Source organism: Podarcis muralis, chromosome 13, assembly GCF_964188315.1.
Source record: "Podarcis muralis chromosome 13, rPodMur119.hap1.1, whole genome shotgun sequence".
Lineage (NCBI taxonomy): Eukaryota > Metazoa > Chordata > Lepidosauria > Squamata > Lacertidae > Podarcis > Podarcis muralis.
The window spans coordinates 46,698,759-46,726,410 of NC_135667.1; the positions used below are offsets into that span (position 1 = coordinate 46,698,759).

The window sequence follows — 27,652 nt, forward strand, 5'->3', positions numbered from 1 at the left end:
GCGAGAGTGCCCAGCCACCCTTCCCACAGAAGAGAAGATATTGCCGTATTTTTCGCTCCATAAGACACACTTTTTCCCTCCTAAAAAGTAAAGGGGAAATGTGTGTGCGTCTTACGGAGCGAATGCAGGCGGGAGGCTCTGCTTCACGCTCCCTATAAAGATCCGCATGGAGCCTGTGTGCAGCTCTTGGGGGCTTTTCCCCGAGGAGGCAGAAGGGCAGCCCGTCGGTCCCTTCTCCCTCCTTGAGGAAAAGCCCCGAAGAGCTGCACACACGCTCTGTGCGGCTCTTTAAAGTGAGTGCAGCCCTTGCTGGCTTTTCCAGGAGGTGGGGGAAGGGACAGAGGGCAGCCCGTCAGTCCCCCCACCTCCCGGAAAAGCCCCCAAGAGCTGCACTCACTTTAAAGAGCTGTGTGGAGCGTGCGTGCAGCTCTTGGGGGCTTTTCCCTGAGGAGGGAGAAGGGCAGCCCGCCAGTGATGGGATGCCCTTCTCCCTCCTCGGGGAAAAGCCTGCAAGCGCCACACACACACTCCACGCGGCTCGTGAAAGGGAGCGCTGAGCAGAGCCTGGGATGCATACAGGCTCTGCTCAGCGCTCCCTTTAAAGAATTTTTTTTTCTTGCATTCCCCCTTTAAAAACTAGGTGCGTCTTATGGTCAGGTGCGTCTTGTGGGGTGAAAAATATGGCACTTTTTTTTTTAAAAAAAAAACTTTTTAAAATAATGTTTTGTTCTCTTTTCAAAAAAAAGGGTCCCTGGATTCTTTGAAAAAAATATGGTATAATAATAATAATAATAATAATAATAATAATAATAATAATAATAATAATAATAATTTATTTGTGCCCCGCCCATCTGGCTGGGTTTCCCCAGCCACTCTGGGCGGCTTCCATAGAGACCAAAAATACACTAAAATGTCACACATTAAAAACTTCCCTGAACAGGGCTGCCTTAAGATGCCTTCTGAATGTCAGGTAGTTGTTTATCTCTTTGACATCTAATGGGAGGGCGTTCCACAGGGCGGGTGCCACTACCGAGAAGGCCCTCTGCCTGGTTCCCTGTAGCCTCACTTCTCGCAATGAGGGAACCGCCAGAAGGCCCTCAGAGCTGGACCTCAGCGTCCGGGCAGAATGATGGGGGTGGAGATGCTCCTTCAGGTATACTGGGTACTGGTAACCTTATTTTAACCTCATCTTATTCCGATTAAACCTTATTCTCCCCTCCCTCCTGAGAACAGAGATCTTGTCACAGGTGAGTGTAACCTTGTCTCCCTAATGTCCCCCCCCCCCGCAGGTACCAGAAAGAGTACAGCGAATTCAAGCGGCAACAACTGGAGCTGGATGACGAACTGAAAAGTGTGGATAATCAAATGCGCTATGCCCAGATGCAGTTGGACAAGCTGAAGAAAACCAATGTGTTTAATGCCACCTTCCATATCTGGTAAGACCAGGAGGCTGGTTAGACTGGGGGAATGCGATGGAGCAGCCGTAGCAGAATTGGGGTGGGGAGAGAAGGCCTTATTTGGCCATGCAGGTTCCCTTCCATGGCTGAATTCCAGAAGGTTTTCTGGTTAGCGTTAGAGAGCGACAGGTCTTAAAACTCCTTGCAGATGCCAGGCCAGATGCTTCCGTCCATGATTGCAGTTAACCAGGCTGTCAGGGGTTGTTTTTTTTTGCTGAGTAACTGCTGCTGTCAGATATCAATAGCCATAGTGAATGAGAGAGGCTTGGCGGGGACTCTTTGTTTCTGGTTATATATATTTACTGTATTTTTCGCTCTATTGGACGCACCGGACCATAGGAGGGGGAGAACAGGAAAAAATATTTTTTTTCCTTGTTCTCCCCCTCTAAAACAAGGTGCGTTCAAGGTGCGTTCACCCGAAGCCTCCGGAGCCCAGCGGCAGTTCACACTGGGCTCTGGAGGCTTTGGGTTCCTTTTTTTAAAAAAAAAATAATATTTATTAATTTTTCAACAATTTAAACACAGCACAACAAAAACAACAACAAAAAACACACAATACAACAATACAATACAATACAAAAAACACTACAAAACACTAACACAGACAATTAACAAAACAAAACAAAACAAAAACCATTCAAAACACAATCCAATTTCAATATCTTATCTTTCATTCACTTGTTTCCACAACCTCCTCACACCTCCCTTTTTGTCTTCCACTTCTATTAATTGTTTCAGCAATTCTTCTCCATCTTCCTCTGTTTCCTATCCTATAATTATCTTAACACATTCTAACCTTATTTTTCCCTTTAATACTCTATTAATCTATCTATACCTAATTCCTTATAACATTTCTACTAAAGCCATATAACTTCATTCCAACATTTTTCTAACATTCATTAATTTTACAGTATTTCTGTAAGTAGTCTTTAAACTTTTTCCAATCTTCTTCCACCGATTCTTCTCCCTGGTCTCGGATTCTGATCTCGGCTTTGGGTTCCTTTCGACCTGCTCTTTGGGGCTGGCGGGCGGGGGGGGGGAGCGCTGCTTCAGGTTACATACACTTCAGCGCTCCGCCTCCCCACTGCCCCTCGAGCTTGTGGGGCTGGTGGTGGGGAGAAGCGCTGCTTTCCCCCACCGCCAGCCTCTAAACCCAGGTCGGGTTTGGAGGCTGCTATCCGCAAGCCTTAGGAGCCCGGCGGGAGCTCCCGCCCGGCTCCCAAGGCTTGCGGATATCTGCCCGAAGCCTGGGGCGTGCTGCGCAGTGCGCCCCAGGCTTCGGGATGCAGGCTGCTATCCGCAAGCCTTCGGAGCACTCCTGAAGCCTGGAGAGCGAGAGGGGTCGGTGCGCACTGACCCCTCTCGCTCTCCAGGCTTCAGCGAAAGCCTGCATTCGCTCCATAGGACGCACACACATTCCCCCTTCATTTTTGGAGGGGGAAAAGTGCATCCTATAGAGCGAAAAATACGGTATTTACTTTTGGTAAAGTTTTCTGTTATTTCATGTTATAAAACAAAGAGGACAGTGATAGCAAAGTTTGTAGAATTTGCACGGTTAAAACGGGAAGGGCTCAAGCCCATCGCAAGAGGTGTTGAAATTTTGGGAGGTTGGATAGTTACAATGGAACGGTCCTGTTGGCGGGGTGCACGCTTTTACAGTGGTGCCTCGCAAGACGAAATTAATTCGTTCTGCGAGTTTTTTCATCTTGCGAATTTTTCGTCTTGCGAAGCACGGTTTCGGAAAAGTTTTGGAAAAGCTTCAAAAATCACCAAAGTCTTCAAAAACCTCAAAAAAGGCTACCACACCGCGTGCTATGAGTTGCTCCTCGAAGTCAAGTCGCAACTGTATTAACGGTTTTAAGAAAAAGGAAACAAACTTGCAAGACGTTTCCGTCTTGCGAAGCAAGCCCATAGGTAAATTCGTCTTGCGAAGCAACTCAAAAAACCAAAAACCCTTTCGTCTTGCGAGTTTTTCGTCTTGCGAGGCATTTGTCTTGCGAGGTACCACTGTATTCTTATTTGTTTGAAATTGTTACTTTGTCAAAATAAAATATATAAAAAATCAAATGGAAACAATATACTATAAAAATATACAACAGCCGACGGAAATTAAGAGGTGAAAAACAAAGCTAGGATAGGCACGTAGAATGGGTAGAGTTGCATATGGGTCAAAACAACAAGGCCCCAATAAAGACTGTCAGCATTATCAGAAGTAGTAGTACAGTGGTACCTCGGGTTAAGTACTTAATTCGTTCCGGAGGTCCGTTCTTAACCTGAAACTGTTCTTAACCTGAGGTACCACTTTAGCTAATAGGGCCTCCCGCTGCCACCGCACCGCCGGAGCACGATTTCTGTTCTCATCCTGAAGCAAAGTTCTTAACCCGAGGTACTATTTTTGGGTTAGCGGAGTCTGTAACCTGAAGCGTATGTAACCTGAGGTACCACTGTAGTTGTTACTATTAATTAAACTTGTATACAGCCCTATATCTGGAGTCTCAGGGCAGTTCACAACACAAAACGGCAATATAAAAACACAGAATACATAATACAAATAAAAACAAGAAAAACCCAATTAATTGCCCCCTCCCCAACACATTTTAAAAGGGCATTGGATGTCAATCGGCCAAAGGCCTGGTTAAAGAAGAACATTTTTGCCTGGCGTCAGAAGCTGTATAATAAAGTTGACATCTGAAGGCAGCCCTGCTTAGGGAAGTTTATTGTTTAGTGCTGTATTGTGTTTTTAATATTCAGTTGGGAGCTGCCCAGAGTGGCTGGGGAAACCCAGCCAGATAGTCAGGGTATAAATAATAAATTATTATTATATTATTATGAGTTGCCAGCTGAACCTCCCTGAGGAGAACATTCCACAACCTTATTTAGTTCCAAATTTGCCAGGCTTGTGACGAAGTTCATCTTGAAAATGATGGTTCTATTGTATATATAATCAGAGAATTCCAAATGATGTAAAAAGTGTCTGGAGGTTGTGATCCTTGTCGGAATCTCAAATTATACATATTTTTATCAATTATATCCATATTCCCGAGTGCATGGTTCCAAGTGCTCAGTGCGGTATTTGGAGCAGTTACTATTTCTGCTGCCAATATCGTGTATACAGTCCTTTGACGTTGGTGTCATTAAAAATATTCAGTAATCTTAATTTTGCCCAACCAACAAGAGTTTCTCTGGTAATATTTATTATTTCTGTGAAAATTAAATTCCAAAAATCTTGCACCGGCTTTCCCTCCGTAAATAACAATATGATTTCCCATGTTGTTGTTGTTGTTTAGTCGTTTAGTTGTGTCCGACTCTTCGTGACCCCATGGACCAGAGCACACCAGGCACTCCTGTCTTCCACTGCCTCCCGCAGTTTGGTCAAACTCATGCTGGTAGCTTCGAGAACACTGTCCAGCCATCCCGTCCTCTGTCTCCCCTTCTCCTTGTGCCCTCCATCTTTCCCAACATCAGGGTCTTTTCCAGGGAGTCTTCTCTTCTCATGAGGTGGCCAAAGTATTGGAGCCTCAGCTTCAGGATCTATCCTTCCAGTGAGCACTCAGGGCTGATTTCCTTCAGAATGGATGTGTTTGATCTTCTTGCAGTCCATGGGACTCTCAAGAGTCTCCTCCAGTACCATAATTCAAAAGCATCAATTGTTTGGCATTCAGCCTTCTTTATGGTCCAGCTCTCACTTCCATACATCACTACTGGGAAAACCATAGCTTTAACTATACGGACCTTTGTCGGCAAGGTGATGTCTCTGCTTTTTAAGATGCCGTCTAGGTTTGTCATTGCTTTTCTCCCAAGAAGCAGGCATCTTTTAATTTTGTGGGTGCTGTCACCATCTGCAGTGATCATGGAGCCCAAAAAAGTAAAATCTCATTATTATTATTATTATTATTATTATTCTGTCAGTTCTTTGCATTTTCTCCCCTTTCCATCGCTAAGCCTATCGGAAGGGCTGGAGCCTCTGTTACGCAAACACATCTCTCTGCCCTACAGCAGCCCTTCCTTGGAAGTTCCTTTGTGGTCTGCAAGCCCTTTGATCATGAGCTTCATTCCTCCATTGAAGAGGAGGCGGCAGTCTTTGTGGTTGCATGCCAGAAAGCACCAGGGTTGGTATTCTGAGGCATGCAGCATGGTTTGGTGGATGATGGCTGAAAATTACAACAACCATTTACAACAACCATTGGCGGAAATGACTGGCAGAATCCGAGACCAGGGAGAAGAGTCGGTGGAAGAAGATTGGGAAAAATTCAAAGTATATTTACAGAAATACTGTAAAATTAATGAATGTTAGAAGGATGCTGGAATGAAGTTACATGGTTTTAGCAGAAATGTTATAAAGAACTAAGTAAAAATAGATTGTTAATGGGCCAAAGTGTAAAATTTAAGGTCAGATTGTGTTAAGATAAATTATAGAACAAAAATTGAGAAAGATGGAAAGGATTTGCTGAAATAGCTAATTGAACTAGAATACAAAAAAGGGAGGTGTGAGGAGGTCGATGAAACAAGTAAATGAAAGATAAAGATATGGAAATACTGGACGTGTTTTTAAATGTTTTTTTTTGTTCTGTTGTATTGTTTTTTGACTTTTTCCCCTTTCCTCTTTGATGTATTGTAAGGTATTGTTTTGTTTTGTTTAACTTTTCATTGGTTCTTTTTTTCTGTTTCTTTCTGTAATTATTAAATCTCTAATAAATATCATTTAAAAAAAAGAAAAGAAAATTACAACAACCAAGTACCGTATTTTTCGCTCTATAAGACACACCAGACCATAAGAGGCACCTAGTTTTTGGAGGAGGAAAACAAGAAAAAAAATAGTCTGAATCCGAGAAGCCAGAACAGCAAGAGGGATCGCTGCTTTCGCCGCGCAGTGATCCCTCTTGCTGTTCTGGCTTCTGCGAAAGCAACGCAAAGCGTCTTCAGGGCAGGGGGAACGTTCCTCCAGCTGCCCTGAGGAGGCTTCGCGCGGCTATCCCAGAAGCCAGAGCCAGAACAGCAAGAGGGATCGCTGTGCAGCGAAAGCAACAATCCCTCTTGCTGTTCTGGCTTCTGGGATAGCTGCGCAGCCTGCATTTGCTCCATAACACGCACACATATTTCCCCTTACTTTTTATGAGGGAAAAAGTGCGTCTTATAGAGCGAAAAATACGGTATTCTGCAAGTGGAATAGACTATTCCACCAAAGTTAAGGGTCCTGGTTTTTTGGGGGGAGTTAGGTTCTGCTGGGTTCCTAGACAACTGGGTGCGCCTGAAAAACTGCCTGGGAAATAACTGCACTCACACTAAGCCAGCGATGGCCAAACTTGGCCCTCTAGCTGTTTTGGGACTACAACTCCCATCATCCTTAGCTAACAGGACCAGTGGTCAGGGTTGTAGTCCCAAAACAGCTGGAGGGCCAAGTTTGGCCATCACAGCACTAAGCTCGCTCTTGGCCCTCCGAGGGCTTGACTGATGAACTCTCCCTCTCGCCAATAGGCACAGTGGACAGTTTGGCACCATAAACAACTTCCGCCTCGGCCGGCTTCCGAGTGTCCCCGTGGAGTGGAACGAGATCAACGCAGCCTGGGGACAGACTGTGCTGCTTCTCCATGCCCTTGCCAACAAGATGGGCCTGACCTTTCAAAGGTGGGAGCAGAAATACTGGCATCCTCCCCGTCCCGTCCCCAACTCTTCTTTGCCATTGAGCCTATAGGAGCTAATAAACCTATTAAAGGTAAAGGGACCCCTGACCATTAGGTCCAGTTGTGACCTGGGGTTGCGGCGCTCATCTCGCTTTATTGGCCAAGGGAGCCGGTGTACAGCTTCCGGGTCATGTGGCCAGCATGACTAAGCCGCTTCTGGCAAACCAGAGCAGTGCACGGAAACACCGTTTACCTTCCCGCCAGAGCAGTACCTATTTATCTACTTGCACTTCATGCTTTCGAACTGCTAGGTGGGCAGGAGCAGGGACCGAGCAACGGGAGCTCACCCCGTCGTGCGGATTCGAACCGCTGACCTTCTGATCGGCAAGTCCTAGGCTCTGTGGTTTAACCCACAGCGCCACCCGCGTCCCTTGTAATAAACCTATTACTTAGATGATTAATACCGCACCTTGGAATCAAAAGGATTCTCAATGCAACTTTCCCTTTTTCCTTGTAGGTACCGCCTTATCCCATACGGGAACCACTCTTATTTAGAGTCTCTCACAGACAAATCCAAGGTAAGAAGTTGGGCTCCATACAATCTCACTCTTAAAACCGATCAGTGTTTGGGTCTTCTGGAGTGTCCCGTCAGTTAAGGCTCAGGATACGCCGGTCAGAAACCCAGAAGCCTCTAGAAATCCAGCAAAAGCATTTCAGGGAGCATTGGTGGAAACGAGGTGTTAACAGGAAGAAATTGTACTGAATTTTAAAACCAAGGTTTCCAAATTTTATATCCCGTAGTTTAGCCGTCAGTCGTATGGCAATAAGGTGGATGTTGAAAATTGGGCCAGAATTCTATTTTCACACAAAATTACTTGGTTGATAGGTTTTCCGAGTGCAGTTTGTTTGTTTTTTTTATTAAAAAATCACATGGTGAAAATTCAAAGGGCTTGAGGAAAGGCAACTGAATAGTTTATTGTGTTGGTAAAGGTAGAGACCCCTGACCATTAGGTCCAGTCATGGCCGACTCTGGGGTTGTGGCGCTCTTCTTGCTTTATTGGCCGAGGGAGCCGGCGCACTGCTTCCGGGTCATGTGGCTAGTGTGACTAAGCCGCTTTTGGCGAACCAGAGCAGCGCACGGAAACGCCGTTTACCTTCCTGCTTGAGCGGTACCTATTTATCTACTTGCACTTTGACGTGCTTTTGAACTGCTAGGTGGGCAGGAGTTTGTAGTGATCTCTAAATCACAAGCTTGTAGACACACAAACTATTTTCATGGGCGACTCCTCTATTTTCAGCTTGGGAGTACACCTGATTGTTTCTTTTACACTTCTTTCTTATTGTTTCTGTGGAGGATTTCTGTGCAATTGCATCAAACCTCAGAAGCACAGATTTCAGTTTTCCATTCAATTCTTCATTCTGTACAATCAACTTAATTCGACTCTAGTGAGCTTCCAGGAAAATGAGCTTTTTTGGGGGGGGGGGAGTGTACCTCTGTGCACCATAGCACATGGCTGAAATAATGAGCAAGGATCCCCTAAGCAAAACTTAATGGGACTTATTCTGATATAGAATTGTGTTGAAATAACTGAAAAGAAACTCGTACATCTTATTTCCCCAAATTCAGTGTGTGGCTCCCTTGAGGGAGCAGACCCTGCTCTTTATCTGCATTTGAGAATGTCAGAGAAGCTCTTTGCGATTCTGGAATATTTTTCTCTAAAATAATAATATTGAATATGAAACTCGTAATAGGTAACAGCTGCTCCCCACTAGAGTAAAGCACGTCTCTCGCTTGTTGGTTCTTCCTGCCCTAGACTTGGTTAAGGAAACAATTGTGGCAGAATGACACTGAGAGTGGCTACAGTCCCGTGGGGTATATGGTGCAATTGAACCAAGGATGGTGTGCCCCCAATTTCCTGGAAAAACAAAACCACCCCCTAAAGGTCTTGGGGCAGCTGCAGAGTAATTCCCTTTGTTTCTGGTGTAAGCGTTTGTGTCTTCAAGGAGCTGCCCCTTTACTGTTCAGGAGGATTGCGGTTTTTCTGGGACAACAAGTTTGACCATGCCATGGTGGCCTTCCTGGATTGTGTGCAACAGTTCAAAGAGGAAGTGGAAAAGGGCGAGACCCGCTTCTGTTTGCCTTACAGGTAATAAAAAAATCACTGCATCAGAAAGACATGGGTTTCTCTGGACAATAGTTATCTACTGAAACTGACTAGTGAGAGATCTGGGACGAATGAATGTATGTATGCATTCATGCTAGCACAATTTGCTTAAGGCTTTCACTGACAAAGGCTGTTTTGTGGTTAGCATTTGGCATAGGGAATTAAAAATGGAATGTGGCAACAATTGTCCATGAATGTGTTGGTGGACAACAGAGCCACCACGTTTAGAGGCATCAGAGCTGTGAGTTGCCCTAGCTTGGGGATGGAGAACCTCCCAGTGTTGCTGGGCTCCCAACTCCCATCAGCGCCACAGCCAGTAATGGGCAATGGTCAGGAATTCTGGGAAATGTAGTCTGACAAATATATGCAGGGCCTTGAGTATTCAGTGTAGCCATCGCTAGAAACGGCGCTGGAGCAGATGGTCCTTTGGTGTCCTCTAGTGTGATAATTTGTGTGGCCTTAAAAGGACGCTGACCGTATTTTTTGCAAGGCAACCTGGGCAAAGTCTAGCAGCAGCCCACCTGGAGCATTTTTTTGCTCTGTTAGGTTTGGCTTTTGCTTGTTTTGTTCACAACCTTTCTGGGACTTGCCAGGCCAGTAATTTTGCACAGCCTCAAGTTATGACTGCACCAGCTTGCAATATAGAAGTAGTAAAATTTTTATGTCTTGTCTCATCAACTTACAATGACTGTTCACTTATGAAGGCCCCTCCAAGCTGTGAAGCTGGATTCCTGTGTTGTTAAAAAGAGGCGTTATGGTGGGGGCAATGTCTTCTAACCACTGTTGTATGCTGCAACCATACTCCGTCCTTCCTACTTAACCCTGCTTTAGAGCTCCCTACTTTGTTCTCATAGCCACTTTCACCACCTGCAACATCCTTAGAGTATTGTCTACCAGGCTGTGGGAATCCTCTAAAACCAAATGCAACTCTGTTTAGATTGACAAGGGCAGGTGTCCTGCTGCGTTGCCCACTTTTGCATTCTAGCCAAGCCTGCTTGGGTGACCTTTATTTGAAATAAAAAGCAAGGTTTTAAGTGCTGTGGTAAAAAAGGGGAGGACAGGGCTGTTGTCTCAGCAGGAGCCTTGACATCACCCGTGCATTTTACAATTAGTAAATTAACAGTATTGCAGAAAAGCGGGGGGCTTGCTCTGTTGACAAACTCGAGGTTCGCGATGGTGCCAGCTGCCAGGAGTTTCAGTTTTGGAGCCTGACAAGAATCTGTGTTTCTCCACTGCAGAATGGATGTGGAGAAGGGCAAGATTGAAGACACGGGTGGCAGCGGCGGGTCCTACTCCATAAAGACTCAGTTTAACTCGGAGGAGCAGTGGACAAAAGCACTCAAGTTCATGCTGACAAACCTGAAGTGGGGTCTAGCCTGGGTCTCTTCCCAGTTCTACAACAAATGACTCTTGTAAGAGAGGAGGACTCCATCCCGTAATGTGTCTATAGTTTGTTTCAAAGATACCCAAAACAGGACTTGGCTTGTGATATCAGTACATCATCACCTTACAAGACCAAAAAACTGCAAAGCACTTTTGTCTTAAAATGTCATTTTAAGGGTAATATGAAGCAAAACGGCTCGACAGCATGGTTGGATTTCTGTCGCAGCACAGCCTGCTGCTGCTTTTGGGGAAAGAAGCAAACCGGGTCCTGGATAGTTAGGGGGGGCCCACGTACGGCAGTAAAAAGAGACCTGCTTGAAGAGCTCTTAACAGCTTTCAGACTGGAGGAGTACTAAGCTATAACGTTATTAGAATTGCAGTTTGGTTGCTACACTAAGATGCCCTAGGAAATGCAAGAATAAATAAAAGCTGTTTGTATTCCGGAAGAACACAGCATCCTTATTTATCATGAGCTGCCATTTAATGTTTCTTCTTCCCTTGTGAATGAGTTCATCCACTTACACTGAGACTTATCCCTTCCAGGGAGGCCTTCAGAAGAAACATTCTTCTCCTGTTGCGGCAGCACACACATCTCAGTGTCTGCCCTCAGGAGCCATGCTTCTTCACCAGTGTTGTAACTGTGCAAGACATCAATAGTCGTAGGCCTAAGTGTCCTCTTTAAGTGCCCGCCCCAGGCCTTCTCAAAAGGTTATGGTAACAGGACAAAAGCCTGTGAGGTGTAAGCATTAACATTTAAATATAACTGGTTGCCTTGTTTCTTGGGAGCACAACCATCTCTTTGAGAGCCCCAGATGAAGTGTGGCAGCATGCTGTTTGGAGGGCAGGGGATGAAGGTGGAAGAAATTAGTCGTCGCCCACGCTGTGCTTCAGAATTGCATAGACTGCCTCAATAATGTCTTGCCGACCGATGCCTGTGGTGTCGCTGAGGTATTCCGTAACCTTTCAAAAGAAATAGGGCGAGGTTAAGACAGCGCATGGATACCTGGCAAGGGTCAGGGGTATATGGAAAAGAGTGGAATCCACTCCATCACCCCTGCGCTCCCACACCTTGTAGCCCCGTGGTAGTTTTGTGGCTAAGCCACAAAAGTGTAAGTACCTGATTCAAGCCCTCGGGATTCAGGAGGAAAGTGCTTGCCCCAATGACTCCGACAGCCAATAGCATGAGATCTTCTTTCACTGGCAGAAACTTCGCCCTATCCAGTTGAAGCAACAAGGTAAGACAAGGCATAGGTAAAGGTAAAGGGGCCCCTGATCATTAGGTCCAATCGTGGCCGACTCTGGGGTTGCGGCGCTCATCTCGCTTTACTGGCCGAGGGAGCCGGTGTCCAGCTTCTGGGTCATTTGGCCAGCATGCCTAAGCCGCTTCTGGTGAACCAGAGCAGTGCACGGAAACGCCGTTTACCTTCCTGCCGGAGTGGTACCTATTTATCTACTTGCACTTTGACATGCTTTCGAACTGCTAGGTTGGCAGGAGCAGGGACTGAGTAACGGGAGCTCACCCTGTCGCGGGGATTCAAACCGCCAACCTTCTGATCGGCAAGTCCTAGGCTCTGTGGTAGGAGGACTCATTGGGCTGGAGAAGCTGCGTTGTACTGCCACTCCAGCAGCCCCAGCCTGATACCTTTTTTTTGGCGGTCCTCGGCAACATTTGACGCCCCTCCCCGCAGAGGCACTGGGCTTTGGGAAGGAGGTGTGAGGGCTCTTGACAAGAGTCCTAGAGTCCTCCTGCCTCCTTCCCCAAACCCAGCATCTCACCCGGCTTTGGGAAGGCAGCGTGAGGGCTGGTGAGGGGTATAAAATCTTGGCCTCACTCTCCTACCCCGTGTGACAAGGTGGTGTGTGGCTCATGGATTCCCTGTCAAAGCACTCTTGTGGCCCACTTGGTATGAAAAGTTAGACCACCCTGTTCCAGGGTGTTGGGAATTGTCAGAATTCCACACCAAAGTCTGAAAGGAGGAGTTATTTCCTTACAAAGAAACACGGCACCAGAGGATTTTATTTTTTTTTAGGTGGGGGGGGGGGGAAGCTAGTAAAGGTAAAGGGACCCCTGACCATTAGGTCCAGTCGTGGCCGACTCTGGGGTTGCGGCACTCATCTCGCTTTATTGGCCGTGGGAGCCGGTGAACAGCTTCTGGGTCATGTGGCCAGCATGACTAAGCCACTTCTGGTGAAACCAGAGCAGCGCACGGAAGCGCCGTTTACCTTCCCGCCGGAGTGGTACCTATTTATCTACTTGCACTTTGACGTGCTTTTGAACTGCTGGGTTGGCAGGAGCAGGGACCGAGCAACGGGAACTCACCCCATTGCGGGGATTCGAACTGTCAACCTTCTGATCGGCAAGTCCTAGGCTCTGTGGTTTAACCCACAGCGCCACCCATGTCCCTGGGTGGAGGGGAGCTACCGCCATCTAAAAAGGAGAATGTGTGGCTATCCACAAGCTAAAAACACACACAAAGAAGTCACTTTATGGTATCCTTGCATGTGACTGAGCAATATTACCACATCCTGTCTGCACAGAATGGGAGAACAGTAAACCTCTCTGGTGTTTTCATTCCTTCCTAAAAAAATATAAGAGTTCACAGACACTCTGCCACTGGAGATAAGTGCACCAGTGTTGGAGGAGGGGGAGAGAATCTGTTTTTAGATTTTAAGAAGTAAATAGATCGGGACAGCGTAGGCAAGGCTGGGGGAGGCGGGGCAGGGGGAAGAGAAAGGGCAAATTTCTATTGCTTTTCATACATTTCTTTTGTTAACTGAGTACATAAGTTGTCTTTTGCTTGAGTAGTATAGCAGGGATGTGCTTATAGAAGCCTAAAACGGAGTTTTTCAAAAGGTCACGGAACGGTATAGGACAGGGGTCTGCAACCTTTAAGACAAAAAGAGCCACTTGGACCCGTTTCCGAAGAAAAAAAAACTGGGAGCCGCAAAACTTGTCATTATAAAAATAACTTTTTTGTCACTTTTTTATTATTTCTTTGTTTGACCCCTCAGAATTACTCCCCCTCATAGAAATAAATGTTAAATTAACAAGTTACCTTTTTTGTGTGTGTGTTCTTCACTCCCCTTCTAAGCAGTGACCAGCGTACATGCCCCCTTTCAATGCAGTGACCAGTGTACATGCCCCTTACAATGTAGCGGGCGGGCGGGAAGGTGATGTTGGGACGGTGTGTGACTAATGCACGCACCGCCCCCATGCGATGTCACAGCCCGTACAGCGCCCACCACAGTGGGGAGTGTCGGGGCGCACAATGCGCCTCCTCCCCTCGCTAGTATCCGCCCCGGAGCCGCGGCAAAGCTGTAAAAGAGCCACATGCGGCTCCGGAGCCGCGGGTTGCCGACCCCTGGTATAGGAGAAGGATGTATCATTTATGTCCTAGGTCAGTGGTTTTCAACCAGTGTGCTGTGGCACCCTGGGGTGACTTGAATGATGGTCAAGGGTGCCATAGGCAACATTAGCCTCTGTCCTTATATCCTTCCCTCCCTCCTCTGATGCCCTCTCACATCTCTGCTTCCAAAAGGCTTGCACAGTTGTTTCTTGCAGCAGGCCTGGCTATACAGTGGTACCTCGGGTTAAGTACTTAATTCATTCCAGAGGTCTGTTCTTAACCTGAAGCACCACTTAAGCTAATGGGGCCTCCTGCTGCTGCTGGAGCACGGTTTCTGTTCTCATCCTGAAGCAAAGTTCTTAACCTGAGGTACTATTTCTGGGTTAGCGGAGTCCGTAACCTGAAGCGTATGTAACCTGAGGTACCACTGTAAGCTCCACAGGTGAATGGTGCCTCTGGGGCTGGTCGAGGGGTGCTGGGTGCCAGGAGCTGAGGGGTCTCGGAGTAAGCAAGCAAGTGGATGAGGGAGTCCAGCCAGCTAGTCTGCCAGCCCTTGCTATTAGGAATGGACAGACAAGTCCCAGGCCCCTGTGGGGCAGTGTGAGGAGGCACCTCTCTTCGGGGCAGCAGGGACAGCTCAGAGACCAGGGGCTGCCCAGAGGACTCCCAAGGAGAGGAGGCTAAGGGAACGCTCCACAAGGGAGGGTGTTCGAAAAAGGGTGAGAGGGTGGCAGCTCTGCAGGCAAGGGGTGACATAACTGGGCTCCCGAGCCCCACAGGGGTGCTGCAGAAAGAATGTAGTTGGCCAAGGGAGCCGTGATTCAAAAAGGTTGAAAACCTCTGTCCTAGATGCTCACAACACTTATATAGCCACATCCCATAAACCACACTAGCAGAGTGGGTGTATTTTCTCGGCCGCAATATAATGTGTTACAGGTGCTATGAAAATGCATTATCCTTGCAACAAAAGTGTTTCTGTTGGGGAAAACCACTTATATCCAACGAGACATTTTTAGAACCAATTATGTAGAAAAGGCCCTAAAAATACACCTTTGTAATATAAAGGGAGACAATAAAAGATCCAGAGTGCAGTATCTCTTGCAACAGAAGACCATCACATGCCGTTTTCAGACTTAATTACTTGTATGGAGTAGTTTGAAACTCGCTCTGGAACAACTCTTTTGAAAGGTTTCCCTAAAAAATATGATACAATTCTCTGATCATTCTAAGGGACTTGTGTAATTCTGGGGCTCTAGCAGCTATTGCCTGGTGGTCCATTTCAACCATGTCGATACTTTTTATTGTGCAAGCCCCCCTTAATGGTGATGCAGATTTTTTTCCTTTTTCTTTAAGCCACAGCTGTACCGGGTGGTGTTCTGTGTTTCCCTTTAACCTTTGTGCGTGTGTGTATGGCACTTTCACAAGGCTTTTTTTCTACTTCTGGAGCTGTAAGAATAGAACATTGCTCATCCGCTGTCTACAGCTGAACTATGTCTCCTTTCAGCAACGTATCCAAACAGGACATTTTTAGCCTGGGTTAGAAAATACAAGCCTTCCCATCCCTGCTAATTGCCACACTGTATTTAAAGGATACCTTACAATAGACATTGGGAGCTGTGCATGCTGTGCTGTTGCCAAATTTTGTGAAGTCAGGCTCCATCCCATGTGCATTGCTTACAAACAGGCCTCTGTTAAGGTGTGTTGCCTGGAAAAGTGACTCAGACTTTCTTGGTCTCTAAAGCCCTCTCTGCTCTTTGTGCTACTTCAAGAGACATAGTGGAGTCTGGAAGCGCCTTGGGCCAGTCACCAGCCATTGATGTAGCCAAGGGGGGCAGCTGTCTCCCCCCCCCCATCAATAAAAATCTGAGGTTCTGCCCCCCCCCAACAAAAGCTTCCCCCTTACCAGAATGAATTCATTTCTAGCTTGTCACTTCCCAGAACTTACAGCTGGAGCTCATTCGGAGAGGAGTTTTTAATCGAAGTCTTCAGCAAGGTGTCATAAACGCTGCTCCGCAAGAGGTACGTTAAAGCCAGCAAATGTCTGCACATTTCAAGCAGCTGTTTTGTGGGCAGCATGTAGCCATTGTACCCTAATCATGAGGAATAACAGAAGGCAGCAGAAGCCGCAGTTAGGTTTCTGTTTGGAACCAGAATCTACAAACCTGTGTCTTGACTACCCCTTTGGACAATTTAGGGTAGATGCGTGGACCTACGGGAGATGCCACACCCTTCTTCCTTATGTGGCCAAACTATTGTATGATTTGTTGCCTCGGTTTCAGCGCCTTAATTTTTGTAGACTTTCCCCACAAACCTAAAGCCAAAAAAGCTACTGCTCTCTCTGGAATAGTTTACAAGGGAAAGGTAGCAAGGGGAACAAACTGAATGTGTGCTCAGGCTAGATCTAGCAACAAATTCACAAGGTACAGTTATTCTGTTGCAGCAAAAAAGTTGTCTTTCCCCCTCCTTCTGATTAACAGCATCTCCTTTAAAGTAGAGCTGTTCAGAATGGGACTTGCTGAAGAATGGGAACACTGCAAGTTGATCCAAGTGTTCCATTTCCCTGAAACAAGGAGCCCAATATGCCAGAAGAAGCTTAAGCGAATAGATTTCGAGACATACCCTTATTCTTCCACTGCTCCGTACACCAGAAAAAATGCCCTGTTAAGGGTTCCCTGGAGCTGCTTGCTGCTCAAAGAAGATGAGTGGGGGCTGTGACTTATTTTTACCTCCTTAGCTAAAGCTTGCCCAGTGTTATGTCTTGTTCTTGACCCTTACCTAAAACCTCCAGCAGCATTTCAACATAAGCAAAAGGGGCTGGAAAATTGATCTGGAAATGCAGAGCCTTCAAAATGGCCAGTTCAGATTCCAGTAGTTCTTCTGTGGTATAGGAGAAGCCCAAAGACTTCAGAAACCTCAGAACCACGTTGTTATTCACTATCTGTACGAAGACAGAAATGTGACCGTTACTCTCAAAATGCCAACTTTGTTTTGCTTCTGTCTACCACGATCGGGTGCTAAAGGAGTTCTGTTGTCTATTTATTGCAACACACACTTTGCATTAAAATGACATTTCAAGCCATGGGGGCTGCAAAGGGAGCTGCAGAAGGGCGGGGAACTTTGGTAGCAGTTCTTAAAACAAGACCCCATGTTTTAAAAATACATGCAAATCTCTATAAACATGTAAAGAAAACCTTCCCCAAACTCTGTTCATATTGTTTTTTCCAATAATATAAAAGGTGTCATGCCCCTTTCAGCTACAAGTTGATAATTGTGAAAGCCTCATAATGCTATATAGCTACTAGCCATTTTTAATATAGCTACTTGCAGAGTACATCTGGCTTTGCAACCAATAACTCCCATTTTCATTTATTGGGGAGACATTACTGTAACATTGCTCCAAAAAAAATACTGGTCTTAACACTCCCTCCCACCTCTGGGATGGTGCATAAAGAGAGCAAAGATTATGTCAAAATATGTAAGGACACTTCCTGAATCATCTTACACTATAATGGAAGGAGAGCTTGCTGGCAAGCTGGATGCAAGAGACCAGACGCAGCACGTATGTGCCCTCAATCTGCTGTTTCACTGAGGCCCACTTGCTGTCTTCCTCCTTTGCTCTCGTGAGATGAGAAGCCTCTTTAATGAGTGTAAGCATGAACCTAGGAAAGTACAAGGATAAAAAATCTGGTTAAAAGGAAAATGAAGCAAGGCTGGCAGTACCTGTAAACCTTGCTCTCTACAACACCCTAGAATCAAAGGCGCTTGCTTAGATCTGTGTCAGGGAGTTAAAGCAGCTTGAGGAGTCCTGAAAGGGAGATTGCAAGGTGCTTGCTTGATGCAGATACCTGGCAGTGACGGACTATGTGTGGAACGGAGTGAAAGGCCCTCTGCTCTTGCTCTACTATCCCAGGAGCTGTGAATTGCCCCACAAACACGTCCTTAGGATTCCAGATCCCTCCAGCTTCTTTCTGCTAGGTAAAGGTAAAGGGACCCCTGACCATTAGGTCCAGTCGTGACCGACTCTGGGGTTGCGGAGCTCATCTCGCTTTATTGGCCGAGGGAGCCGGCGTACAGCTTCCGGGTCATGTGGCCAGCATGACTAAGCCGCTTCTGGCAAAGCAGAGCAGCGCACGGAAACACCGTTTATCTTCCAGCTGGAGCGGTACCTATTTATCTACTTGCACTTTGACGTGCTTTCGAACTGCTAGGTTGGCAGGAGCTGGGACCGAGCAACGGGAGCTTACCCCGTCGCGGGGATTTGAACCGCCAACCTTCTGATTGGCAAGCCCTAGGCTCGGTGGTTTAACCCACAGCACCGCATACCTAAACAGAAAGTGTTTGCCCGCCAGGATGGGCCCCTTAGCAGTCACTACGAGCAGAAAATAAAACTGCAAAGGCTTGGTGGGCCTGATGTGACTAGCCAGCAGCACACCGAGGAAGAAGGTTGTGACATATTGCAATTGCCTTTCCCTTAAACTCTTGCATTTATGACTAATGGAAGGTGTTTCTTACATTATTATTTGCAGGCAGAGTCTGTACAGCCTGCTTGGCCTTGCTGTGCTGCAAGACAGAGCCTGGGCAAAAGGAGTGTGGCTGGGCAAGGGTGTAAAGCCTTGGGCAGAGTCCTGAGAAAACGGGGGGGGGGGGTGTATTTGGACCCTGGGCCTGAGGCTCCTCACTCCTGCTCTAAATTAATACCTGCGGTAAAAAGGTAAAGGGACCCCTGACCATTAGGTCCAGTCGTGACCGACTCTGGGGTTGCGGCACTCATCTCGCTTTATTGGCCAAGGGAGCCAGCGTACAGCTTCTGGGTCATGTGGCCAGCAGGACTTTGCCGCTTCTGGCGAACCAGAGCAGCGCACGGAAACGCCGTTTACTTTCCTTTTTTTTTTTTTTTATAATAAATTTTTATTAGTTTTCCATAAATAAAGAATAAACAAAACAAAAACATAGACATAAACAAACAAAAACATGACTTCCCCATACCACCCCTTTCCTGCATTCTTGTTTCAAGATTTTTTAGCAACCCTCTGATCATAACTTAAATATATTTCATGTATTTAACTTCAGTTAATTATTAATACAACTGTAGTTCTTTATCTCTTATAACTCTGAGCCCCTAATTTTCCAAATTACAACAGTTTTTAAGATAAACTTTGAATTTGTTCCAGTCTTCATCCACCGCCTCTTTCCCCCGGTCTCGAATTCTGCCAGTCATCTCTGCCAGTCCCATATAGTCGATCACCTTCGTCTGCCATTCTTCCAACGTGGGTAAATCTTGCGTCTTCCAATACTTTGCTAGAAGAATTCTTGCTGCTGTGGTGGCGTACATAAAAAATGTCCTATCCTTCTTTGGCACCATTTGGCCCACCATACCCAAGAGGAAGGCCTCTGGTTTTTTAACAAACGTTCTCTTCAGAACTTTTTTTATTTCATTATAGATCATTTCCCAGAAAGCCTTAATCTTCGGGCAGGTCCACCAAAGGTGATAGAAGGTTCCCTCCGTTTCACTGCACTTCCAACACTTGTTATTGGGCAAATGATAGATCTTTGCTAACTTAGCAGGAGTCATGTACCACCTGTAGATCATTTTCATAATGTTTTCTTTTAAGGCATTGCATGCCGTAAATTTAACACCAGTGGTCCATAACTGCTCCCAGTCTGCAAATTCAATGTCATGCCCAATGTCCTGTGCCCATTTAATCATATTAGATTTCACCATTTCATCTTGAGTATTCCATTTCAACAGCAAGTTGTACATTCTTGACAAATTTTTAGTATTGGGTTCTAACAGTTCTGTTTCTAATTTTGACTTCTCCACCTGGAAGCCTTTCTTTCTGTCCTGTTTAAATACTTCATTTATCTGTCGATAATGTAACCAATCTCTCACCTTAAATTTCAGTTTCTCAAAACTCTGCAATTTTACATTTTCACCATCTTGTTCTATAATTTCACAATATTTAGGCCAATTAGAACCCATATTCAATTTTTTCACCTCTTTTGCTTCCATTGGTGACAACCACCTGGGGGTTTTACTTTCAAACAGGTCTTTATACTTAATCCAAACATTATACAGAGCTTTCCTCACCATATGGTTCTTAAAACCTTTATGCAATTTTACCTTGTCATACCATATATATGCATGCCAACCAAATCTGTTGTCAAATCCTTCAAGGTCCAAAATGTCTGTATTCTCGAGGAGCAGCCAATCTTTCAACCAGCAAAACGCTGCTGATTCATAGTAGAGTCTTAAGTCCGGCAGGGCAAAACCCCCTCTATCTTTCGCATCTGTTAATGTCTTAAATTTTATTCTTGGCTTTTTGCCCTGCCAAACAAATTTCGATATGTCTTTCTGCCACCTCTTGAAACAGTCCATCTTGTCTATTATTTGTAATGTCTGAAACAGAAATAACATTCTAGGCAATACATTCATTTTGATAACAGCAATTCTGCCTAACAAGGAAAGTTTCAGCCTTGACCATATGTCTAAATCTTTCTTAACTTCTGTCCAACATTTATCATAATTGTCTTTAAAAAGATTCACATTTTTCGGTGTCAAATTCACCCCCAGGTACTTCACTTTTTTTGCTATCTCCAAACCTGTTTCATTCTGGAATGTCTCTTTTTCTTCATTTGTTAGGTTTTTTTCCAAAACTTTAGTTTTTTGTTTGTTCAGCTTAAATCCTGCAACTTGACCAAATATCTCGATCAGTTCTAAAACTCTTTTTGTGCTAGTGATTGGCTGTTGCAAAGTCAAAACTAGGTCATCTGCAAATGCCCTTAATTTATACTCTTTCACTCCGACCTGAATTCCTTTAACCAACTGGTCCTTTCTAATCATATTTAACAAAACCTCCATTTTGCTTTTTCCTCTTGATTGAATTCTGTTGTATCAGGAAGCCTCTCATCACGGCTTTACTTGCGTCCCAAATTGTTCTTTTTTCCACATCTGTTCTCAAATTTATCTCGAAGTAATCTTTCAATGTCTTTAGGGCCTTTATACAGAATTGTTCATCTCTAAATAGGGAGTCATTCATTCTCCATCTAAAGGATCCAGTTGTTGTCATTTTCATTTCCATCTTTACGGCATTATGGTCGGAGCAGGTTTTTGGGCAGATTTCTACTTTTTTAATCTTTGTAGCCATCACACTAGATACCCAGATTTGGTCGATTCTCGTCCATGTCATTTTAGATTCCGAGAAAAAAGTTCCCTCTCTCTCGAGAGGATTCTTTGTTCTCCAGATATCAATCAAGTCCATATTTTCCGTCATCTCGAAGAAAGTCTTTGGTAATCTTCCTTCTTTAGATATTGTCTGTCTTTGTGCCTTGTCCATATTTGTAGAAACCACTCCATTCATGTCCCCCATCATTATTATTTTGCAGTCGAGATAATCTAGTAAGGTCTCATGCAACTTCTTAAAAAATTCTGCCTTCCCATCATTTGGTGCATATACTCCAATTATCAAATATTTTTCCCCCTGGATCTGTACTTCAATTGCCAGGTATCTTCCTTCTTCATCCTTAAATTTTAGCTTTGGGTCCAATTTTTCCTTTGCATAAATCACTACTCCTCTCTTTTTTACTTTATCGGAAGATATAAATTCTTGTCCCAGTCTTTTGTTCACCAACAATTTCCTGTGTGCTCTAGTTATGTGAGTTTCCTGTAGACATATCAGATCCAGTTGTTCCCTTTTCAAAATGTGGAAAACCTGTCGTTTTTTTCTGGGATGGTTCAAACCGTTGCAATTCCAGCTTAGAAGTTGCAGAGACATTTTGTTTGTTAGATGTTTGATCCTCCGACTGCTCCAAGTTTTTCTTCCTCCTCAGTTGGCAGTTGTGGTAGTCCAAATGATAGATTTGCAATGTCCGTTAGCCCTCCTCCTTCTGGTGTTAATCCTTGTCCTTCTCTTGCCGGATCCACCGTACCTTTCTGTAGGTCCTCTAGGTTTCTCTCCAAAAAGTACTCTTTCTCCTGTACTGTTCTTATTCTTACTTTCTTCCCTTTGTAGTTAAAGGACAACCCCTGTGGGAATTCCCACCTGAAGGGTATGAAGTTCTTCCTCAGCAAATTGGCAAGATCTCTATAAAAAGTCCTCACTTCCAAGATGTATTTAGGGATGTCCTTAAAGATTTGGACTTGAATGTTTCCAATCACCAAAGCTTTTTGATAATGAAGGTTCAGTATCTTGTCTCTTTCCTCTTTGGTTCTAAAGGTGATCAGACAATCCCTTGACTTCTTGCTTTGCTTTCTACCAAGTCTGAAAGCAGTTGTTATCCCCACTTCGTCTTCCTCCAGATCTCCTTGCCAATTTTCCAGAATTGCCTCTGTGAGAAATTCCGCCAGATTGTCCTCTTCTTTCTCTGGAACCTGTCTAAATTTCAGATTTCGTTCTTTCCGTTGTAATTCCAGTAAGGAGAGGGCCGCTTCATGCTCATTCACCTTTTTCTCAATCGGCACAAGTCTTTCCTGTGTCTCACCTGCGACAGATTTTGCACTCTCTGCAATTTTCCTTGTTTCTGAAGATTCCTGAATCAGTCTATTTATAGATTCTGTATTTGTTGCCACTGATGTGGTATTCAAATCCAATCTTGCTGTAAGTTCTGTCAATTTCTTTGAATTTTCTGCTGATTGCTTTGTTAAGGCCTCAAGGGATTGATTTATTTTAAGCAGTGCCTGTGTCATAGGTTCCATTGATGCTGCTGTCACACTGTCTGGTGCAGGCACTGTGTTGCCAGAGATTGAGCCTCTTTTCTTTTGTGTTAGTTTAGCTTTAGATCTGGTTCTTATCTCCTCTGCCGTGCCACTCATATCCCAAGGCCGTTCTCACAGGAAAAACTTGCAATGGAAAATCCCAGTATTAGTCAGTTACTTTACAATTTTTCCCTCTTAGCCCTCAAGAGGGAGCAGTTAAAAGTTTCCAAGTTAGAAACAACAAAGAGACAGAAAGCCGGATGTAGAAAATCTCAAGTCCGCCATTAAAGTTGTAAAACTTTTTCTCCAATTTAAATTTGGTTAGTCCAATATCAGTAACAAAGTCCCATTTAAATCTTAAATGTCTTAAAATTTTTCCACCATTTAAGGTATAGTCTATATCCACTTCAAAGTTGTTTTAAAGAACAGTTTTCCCGGTGTTAAGTCCTGGCAGGTCGTCCCGGGGATCAGAGCAGTGAAAAACTTTGTTTCCCTTTAAATTAAAAGTATCTTCACAAGACTGTCTTTTTTCCCCCTTCTCCTGCCAATCTGGAGGGGAGAGATACTTTTGACAGCTCAGGTTTGACAGTTCGCAACTAAGTTTCTAATAACTGCAGCGAGGTCTTTCGTTGCTTTAAATTCCTGCAGTCCGGGGGGGGCAGACTTCCTTATTTTTTGCCCTCCCGTTTTCAGCCAAATTTTCAATTTTTAAAGGTTCCTAATTTTTTTCCCTTCTTACTCACGGGAATCCAGTCCAGATTTTCTTTTCAGGAAGGAATCGGCGCTCTCCGCTAATGGCGACGCGGCTTCACTCCGCAGGCTGGGTAGCGACTCTCAGCACCGCGCTCACTCCCGATGCCGCTCCGGAGCCTTTAAAAAGGCTCTTTCACAGTACCGGGGGGCGCAAAGGTGCCCACCGAGTCTCCTTGCTCTCAGGCTTCCGCGCCTGAGATTTTAGGGGTCCCCCACTCGCCGTAGCGGGTAAGACCCGAACTTGCAGAGCAGTCCTTCTCCGGAGCTCGGAGGTAGGACCGCCATTAAGCGCTGGCACCGACCGGAAGTCCCGCCGTTTACTTTCCCGCCAGAGTGGTACCTATTTATCTACTTCCACTTGATGTGCTTTCGAACTGCTAGGTTGGCAGGAGCAGGGACCGAGCAATGGGAGCTCACCCCGTCGAGGGGATTCGAACCGCCGACCTTCTGATCGGCAAGTCCTAGGCTCTGTGGTTTAACCCACAGCGCCACCTACGTCCCAATACCTGTGGTAGCCATTTTTAAAAGGTTTTTAAAATATATATATATATATAAAGGGAGCATGTAAAGGTCAATTTATCACTCAGAGATGATAACATGGTTGTCCGAAAGCTACACCTCAAAGGTGAAGAATATGTAAAATGTTATCTACTCTCAAGGTGGGCAGAACAAATCAATACCTTTCAAATATTTCTATGGCTTGGTATCTTGCCGATTCAGTCAGGCTCCATTTTTCGGATAGAAGAAACACAAATTCTGTCAAAAAAATAAATAAAGGGTGAGAGGTGGGGAATCCTCAGAGTCATAGCTGCAGGTTCTTTTGGCATGTCAGCCTACTGGAATTTGCCAAGCTCGGTTCTCACCCACGATCTGTGTCTCTTTAAAGCAACCTGCCTCTTCCCGCAGTTCGCTCAGATACTGCTCATTCTCCCTGGCCATGTGGAGCAAAGCATCTTGGATAACTCCGCCGGCCACTGCTCCAAAGACAGGCTCCGAAGAATGGTACCTGGACGGCACCTTTGTGGGTGAGCCCATCGGAAGAGTTCTGTCAAGGAGGAAAGAGGAGTTCAACACCCACCATTTTAATTTGTATAATTCCCTTGCTTTCTCTAGAATTGTTGTCTTTCCCCTCTCCCTTCTGTGCCCACGCCTTTTCATTGCCTCTCTCGAAATGAAGGGTTCTGGAACTTCATGTCGCAATCTACAGTGGTGCCTCGCAAGACGAAAATAATCCGTTCCGCGATTCTTTTCTTCTAGCGTTTTTTTTGTCTTGCGAAGCAACCCCATTGGCGGCTAAGCGGATTAGCGATTTAGCGCTATTAGCGGCTTAGCGGCTAAGCTGTTAAAAGGCTATTAACAGCTTAGCGGCTTTGAAAAAAAGGGAAAAAAGCGGGGGGGGGGGGAAATGGCGAGACTCGCAAGACGTTTTCGTGTTGCGAAGCAAGCCCATAGGGAACTTCGTCTTGCGAAGCGCCTCCGCGACGGAAAACCCTTTCGTCTTGCGGGTTTTTCGTCTTGCGAGGCATTCGTCTTGCGGGGCACCACTGTACTAGTTAAATACTTAGGACTGAAAACAATATAGGGCAAGCAGCTACATTCTGTTATGAAACCAGGAGAGGAAATCTAGAATTGCCTTCCAAACTAAAAACACAGTCCTATGCATATTTACTCAGATGTTAAGGCCCACTGCTCAGTGGGACCCAATGCTATACGCATGTTGGCTGAAGTTTGCCAATGTGGTGCCTATGGGCACAATGGCACCCTGAAGGCCTTCTCCCTGATGTCCACAAAACCTCTGACCCGCCCATCACAGTTTCCCTTCATCTGGTGCTGACTTCGGTGGGGACCGTTTCTCCTCTGGAAAGTTGAAGGAAGAATAATAATAATAATAATTTTTATTTATACCCCGCCCTCCCCAGCCAAGGCCGGGCTCAGGGCGGCTAACAAGCAATAATAAAAACAAGTTGAATGAATACAACTTAAAAAACAAGATTAAAATACAACATTAAAATATTGAAACAGTAAAATATGAAAACGTTAAAATGCAGCCTCATCACAGGAGGAGAAAGGAAAGAGAGGGAGGGAATCAAATTGGCTCCAAGCCAAAGGCCAGGCGGACCAACTCAGTCTTACAGGCCCTGCGGAAAGAAATCAGATCCTGCAGGGCCCTAGTCTCATGAGGCAGAGCGTTCCACCAGGCTGGAGCCAGTGTTGAAAAGGCCCTGGCTCTGGTTGAAGCTAATCTAACTTCCTTAGGGCCCGGGACCTCTAGGGTGTTGCTGTTTATGGACCTTGAGGCTCTCCGTGGGGCATACCGGGAGAGGCGGTCCCGTAGGTACGAGGGTCCTAGGCCGTGAAGAAGTTGGAAGAGCAGTGCCTTTTCCCCACTTCCTCTTTCAGCTCTATGTGATTTTCAGCGCTTAGATCTGCACCCGAGTAGCAGAGCAGAAAATTAAGCAACTAAGAGGTGAAAGGGAATGATCTGAGAGTTTCACCACCACCTAGCCACAAAATACATGTTTCTGTTGACTGATCCATAAAAAAACTGCTGCTTTCTAGCACTCTCATGGTCCAAGACATGAACATAGGAATATTCTGCTTGATCAGGTTAACGGCCCACCCCTCCACGCAATGTCCAGAGGGTGGCAGCTTGAGAACGGGGCCTTTTTTGTGGTGGCTCCCCAATTTGTGCAATACTCTCTCCAGGGAAGCTCGCTTGGGGCCACTATTATATACTTTTAGGCACTGATTTTTTTCTTTAAAAAAAGTTTAGGGGTACTCTCATTTGGACTCAAGAAAATCCCCATTTTATAGTTCATATCGGGGAAAATAAATACAGTAAATGGACAAAAGTACAAAGATTCACAAAATGTTTAGGGGTATGCACCCCCCCCCAAAAAAAAGCACTGCATTTAGGCACTAAGCGAAAACATTCCTCTATAACAAGGCCTTAAACGATCTGTGGCCACTTACATTGGGACATTTGTAATGTATTTTGTTTTCCTCTTGGTTTTAATGTATCTACGTGCAGGGTTTTGTTTTGTTTTTTGGTCTGTTTTGTTTGCAAAACAGGCTTTGGGTTGCCTCAGGCAAGACATAGCAACTAACAAAATCAATAAACGAACCAGATGGTGTGCGAGTGCGTGTGTGAGAGGTGGTTTACGTAAAAAAACGCCAATTCTAGAGGACCTGTTTTAATCCTACTGACACACGTCCACTGAGCCACCACCCCAAAGGCTGGCGGGCCCTCCCTTCCGAATGAACATGCCTAGATATAGGACTGGGGGGGTGGGTTGCCGCCACGTGCCGCCCAGCTGCCATCTCCAGAGACCCAATGTGGTGTAGGCGTTAGTGTTGGACTATGGCCTGGGAGACAAGGGTTCGAATCCACACTCACTGGGTGACCTTGGGCCAGTCACCATCCATGGGTGTAGCGGGGGGGGCAGTTGTCCCCCCTCCCAAATAAATGAAAATAAATAAAAATCTGAGGTTCTGCCCCCTCTAACAAAAGCCTGCCCCCCAACAAAAGAATGCCCCACCCCTAACAAAAACCCTGGCTATGCCTATGTCACCATCTCTTAGCCTAATCTATTATGTTATTATTCCTTAAATTTGTATACTGCCCCATACCCGGAGGTCTCAGGGTGGTTCGCAACATAAAATTCACTATGCATATATATATATATATATATATATATATATATATATATATATATGTGTGTGTGTGTGTGTGTGTGTGTGTGTGTGTGTACACACACACACACACCCACACACCCCGGTATATACTGTATAGTAATTTTTTTTAAAAAAAAACAATAATCCCCCTTTTCTCCTCCTTCTCAAGGCTGTTGTGAGGATGAAACGGGGAGGAGGAGAACCATGTACGCCACCTTGAGCTTCCTAGGAAGATAAAGGTGGCATATAAATGCAATAATAATAATAATAATAATAATAATAATAATAATAATAATAATAATAATAATAATAATGTAATTATATACACAATCTCTCCTATTTCGTTTCTCAGGAATAGGTTCCCCCCCCCACAACACCACACAGTTGCTCCTCCGAAATTAACCGTCCCCAGACACGCACACTCATACACACGCGCGCGCACACGCGTGTCCAAAGCCGCCCAGAGCCCGCGCCCGCCCTCGTCAAAGATGGCGGGAGCGGGACCGCCGCTCAGTTCCCCCCTTAAGATGGCCGCCGCTTTCCTTGTAGCGCGCCGTGG

General features: G+C 45.3%; 2 protein-coding genes across 6 annotated transcripts in view; one reads left to right on the forward strand and one right to left on the reverse strand.

The window, feature by feature from the left end:
* Window positions 1–11,075, forward strand: part of BECN1 (beclin 1) — a 25,126-nt gene extending 14,051 nt beyond the window's left edge. The window contains exons 8-12 of one of the 3 annotated variants that reach the window (XM_077917541.1): window positions 1,290–1,436; window positions 6,933–7,082; window positions 7,596–7,656; window positions 9,105–9,225; window positions 10,482–11,075. In XM_077917541.1, coding sequence (XP_077773667.1) covers window positions 1,290–1,436; window positions 6,933–7,082; window positions 7,596–7,656; window positions 9,105–9,225; window positions 10,482–10,543 — 541 coding nt within the window. In that variant the 3' untranslated portion in view covers window positions 10,544–11,075. Of the gene's footprint in view, window positions 1–1,289; window positions 1,437–6,932; window positions 7,083–7,595; window positions 7,657–9,066; window positions 9,226–10,481 lie in introns of those variants that run through there. The other 2 variants (XM_028705029.2, XM_077917543.1) reach the window with 2 other exon arrangements.
* On the reverse strand, window positions 8,556–27,613 carry CNTD1 (cyclin N-terminal domain containing 1). Of its 3 annotated transcripts, none has more exons than XM_028705031.2 (8): window positions 27,514–27,613; window positions 24,282–24,463; window positions 24,099–24,174; window positions 17,476–17,632; window positions 16,749–16,911; window positions 15,919–16,063; window positions 11,744–11,840; window positions 8,556–11,586 (listed from the first exon to the last, which is right to left on the reverse strand). In XM_028705031.2, the coding sequence occupies exons 2-8, from the start codon at window positions 24,451–24,453 to the stop codon at window positions 11,491–11,493; spliced, it is 906 nt and encodes a 301-aa protein (XP_028560864.2). In that variant the 5' UTR covers window positions 24,454–24,463; window positions 27,514–27,613; the 3' UTR covers window positions 8,556–11,490. The 3 variants fall into 3 exon arrangements, with proteins under 3 accessions (XP_028560864.2, XP_077773677.1, XP_028560867.2); XM_077917551.1 differs by having other exon boundaries at window positions 27,524–27,568; XM_028705034.2 differs by having other exon boundaries at window positions 27,420–27,519.
* Between the last annotated feature and the right edge of the window lie 39 nt (window positions 27,614–27,652).

Excerpts from the sequence above, each read along its gene's own strand:
- CNTD1 (XM_028705031.2), bottom strand. The coding sequence starts at position 24,453 with ATGGGCTCACCCACAAAGGTGCCGTCCAGGTACCATTCTTCGGAGCCT. Across the intron at positions 16,912-17,475 it reads AGCTCTCCTTCCATTATAGT|ATAGTGAATAACAACGTGGT; the intron begins GTAAGATGATTC and ends GTCTTCGTACAG. Across the intron at positions 16,064-16,748 it reads AATGCTGCTGGAGGTTTTAG|GGTACAATGGCTACATGCTG; the intron begins GTAAGGGTCAAG and ends CCTCATGATTAG.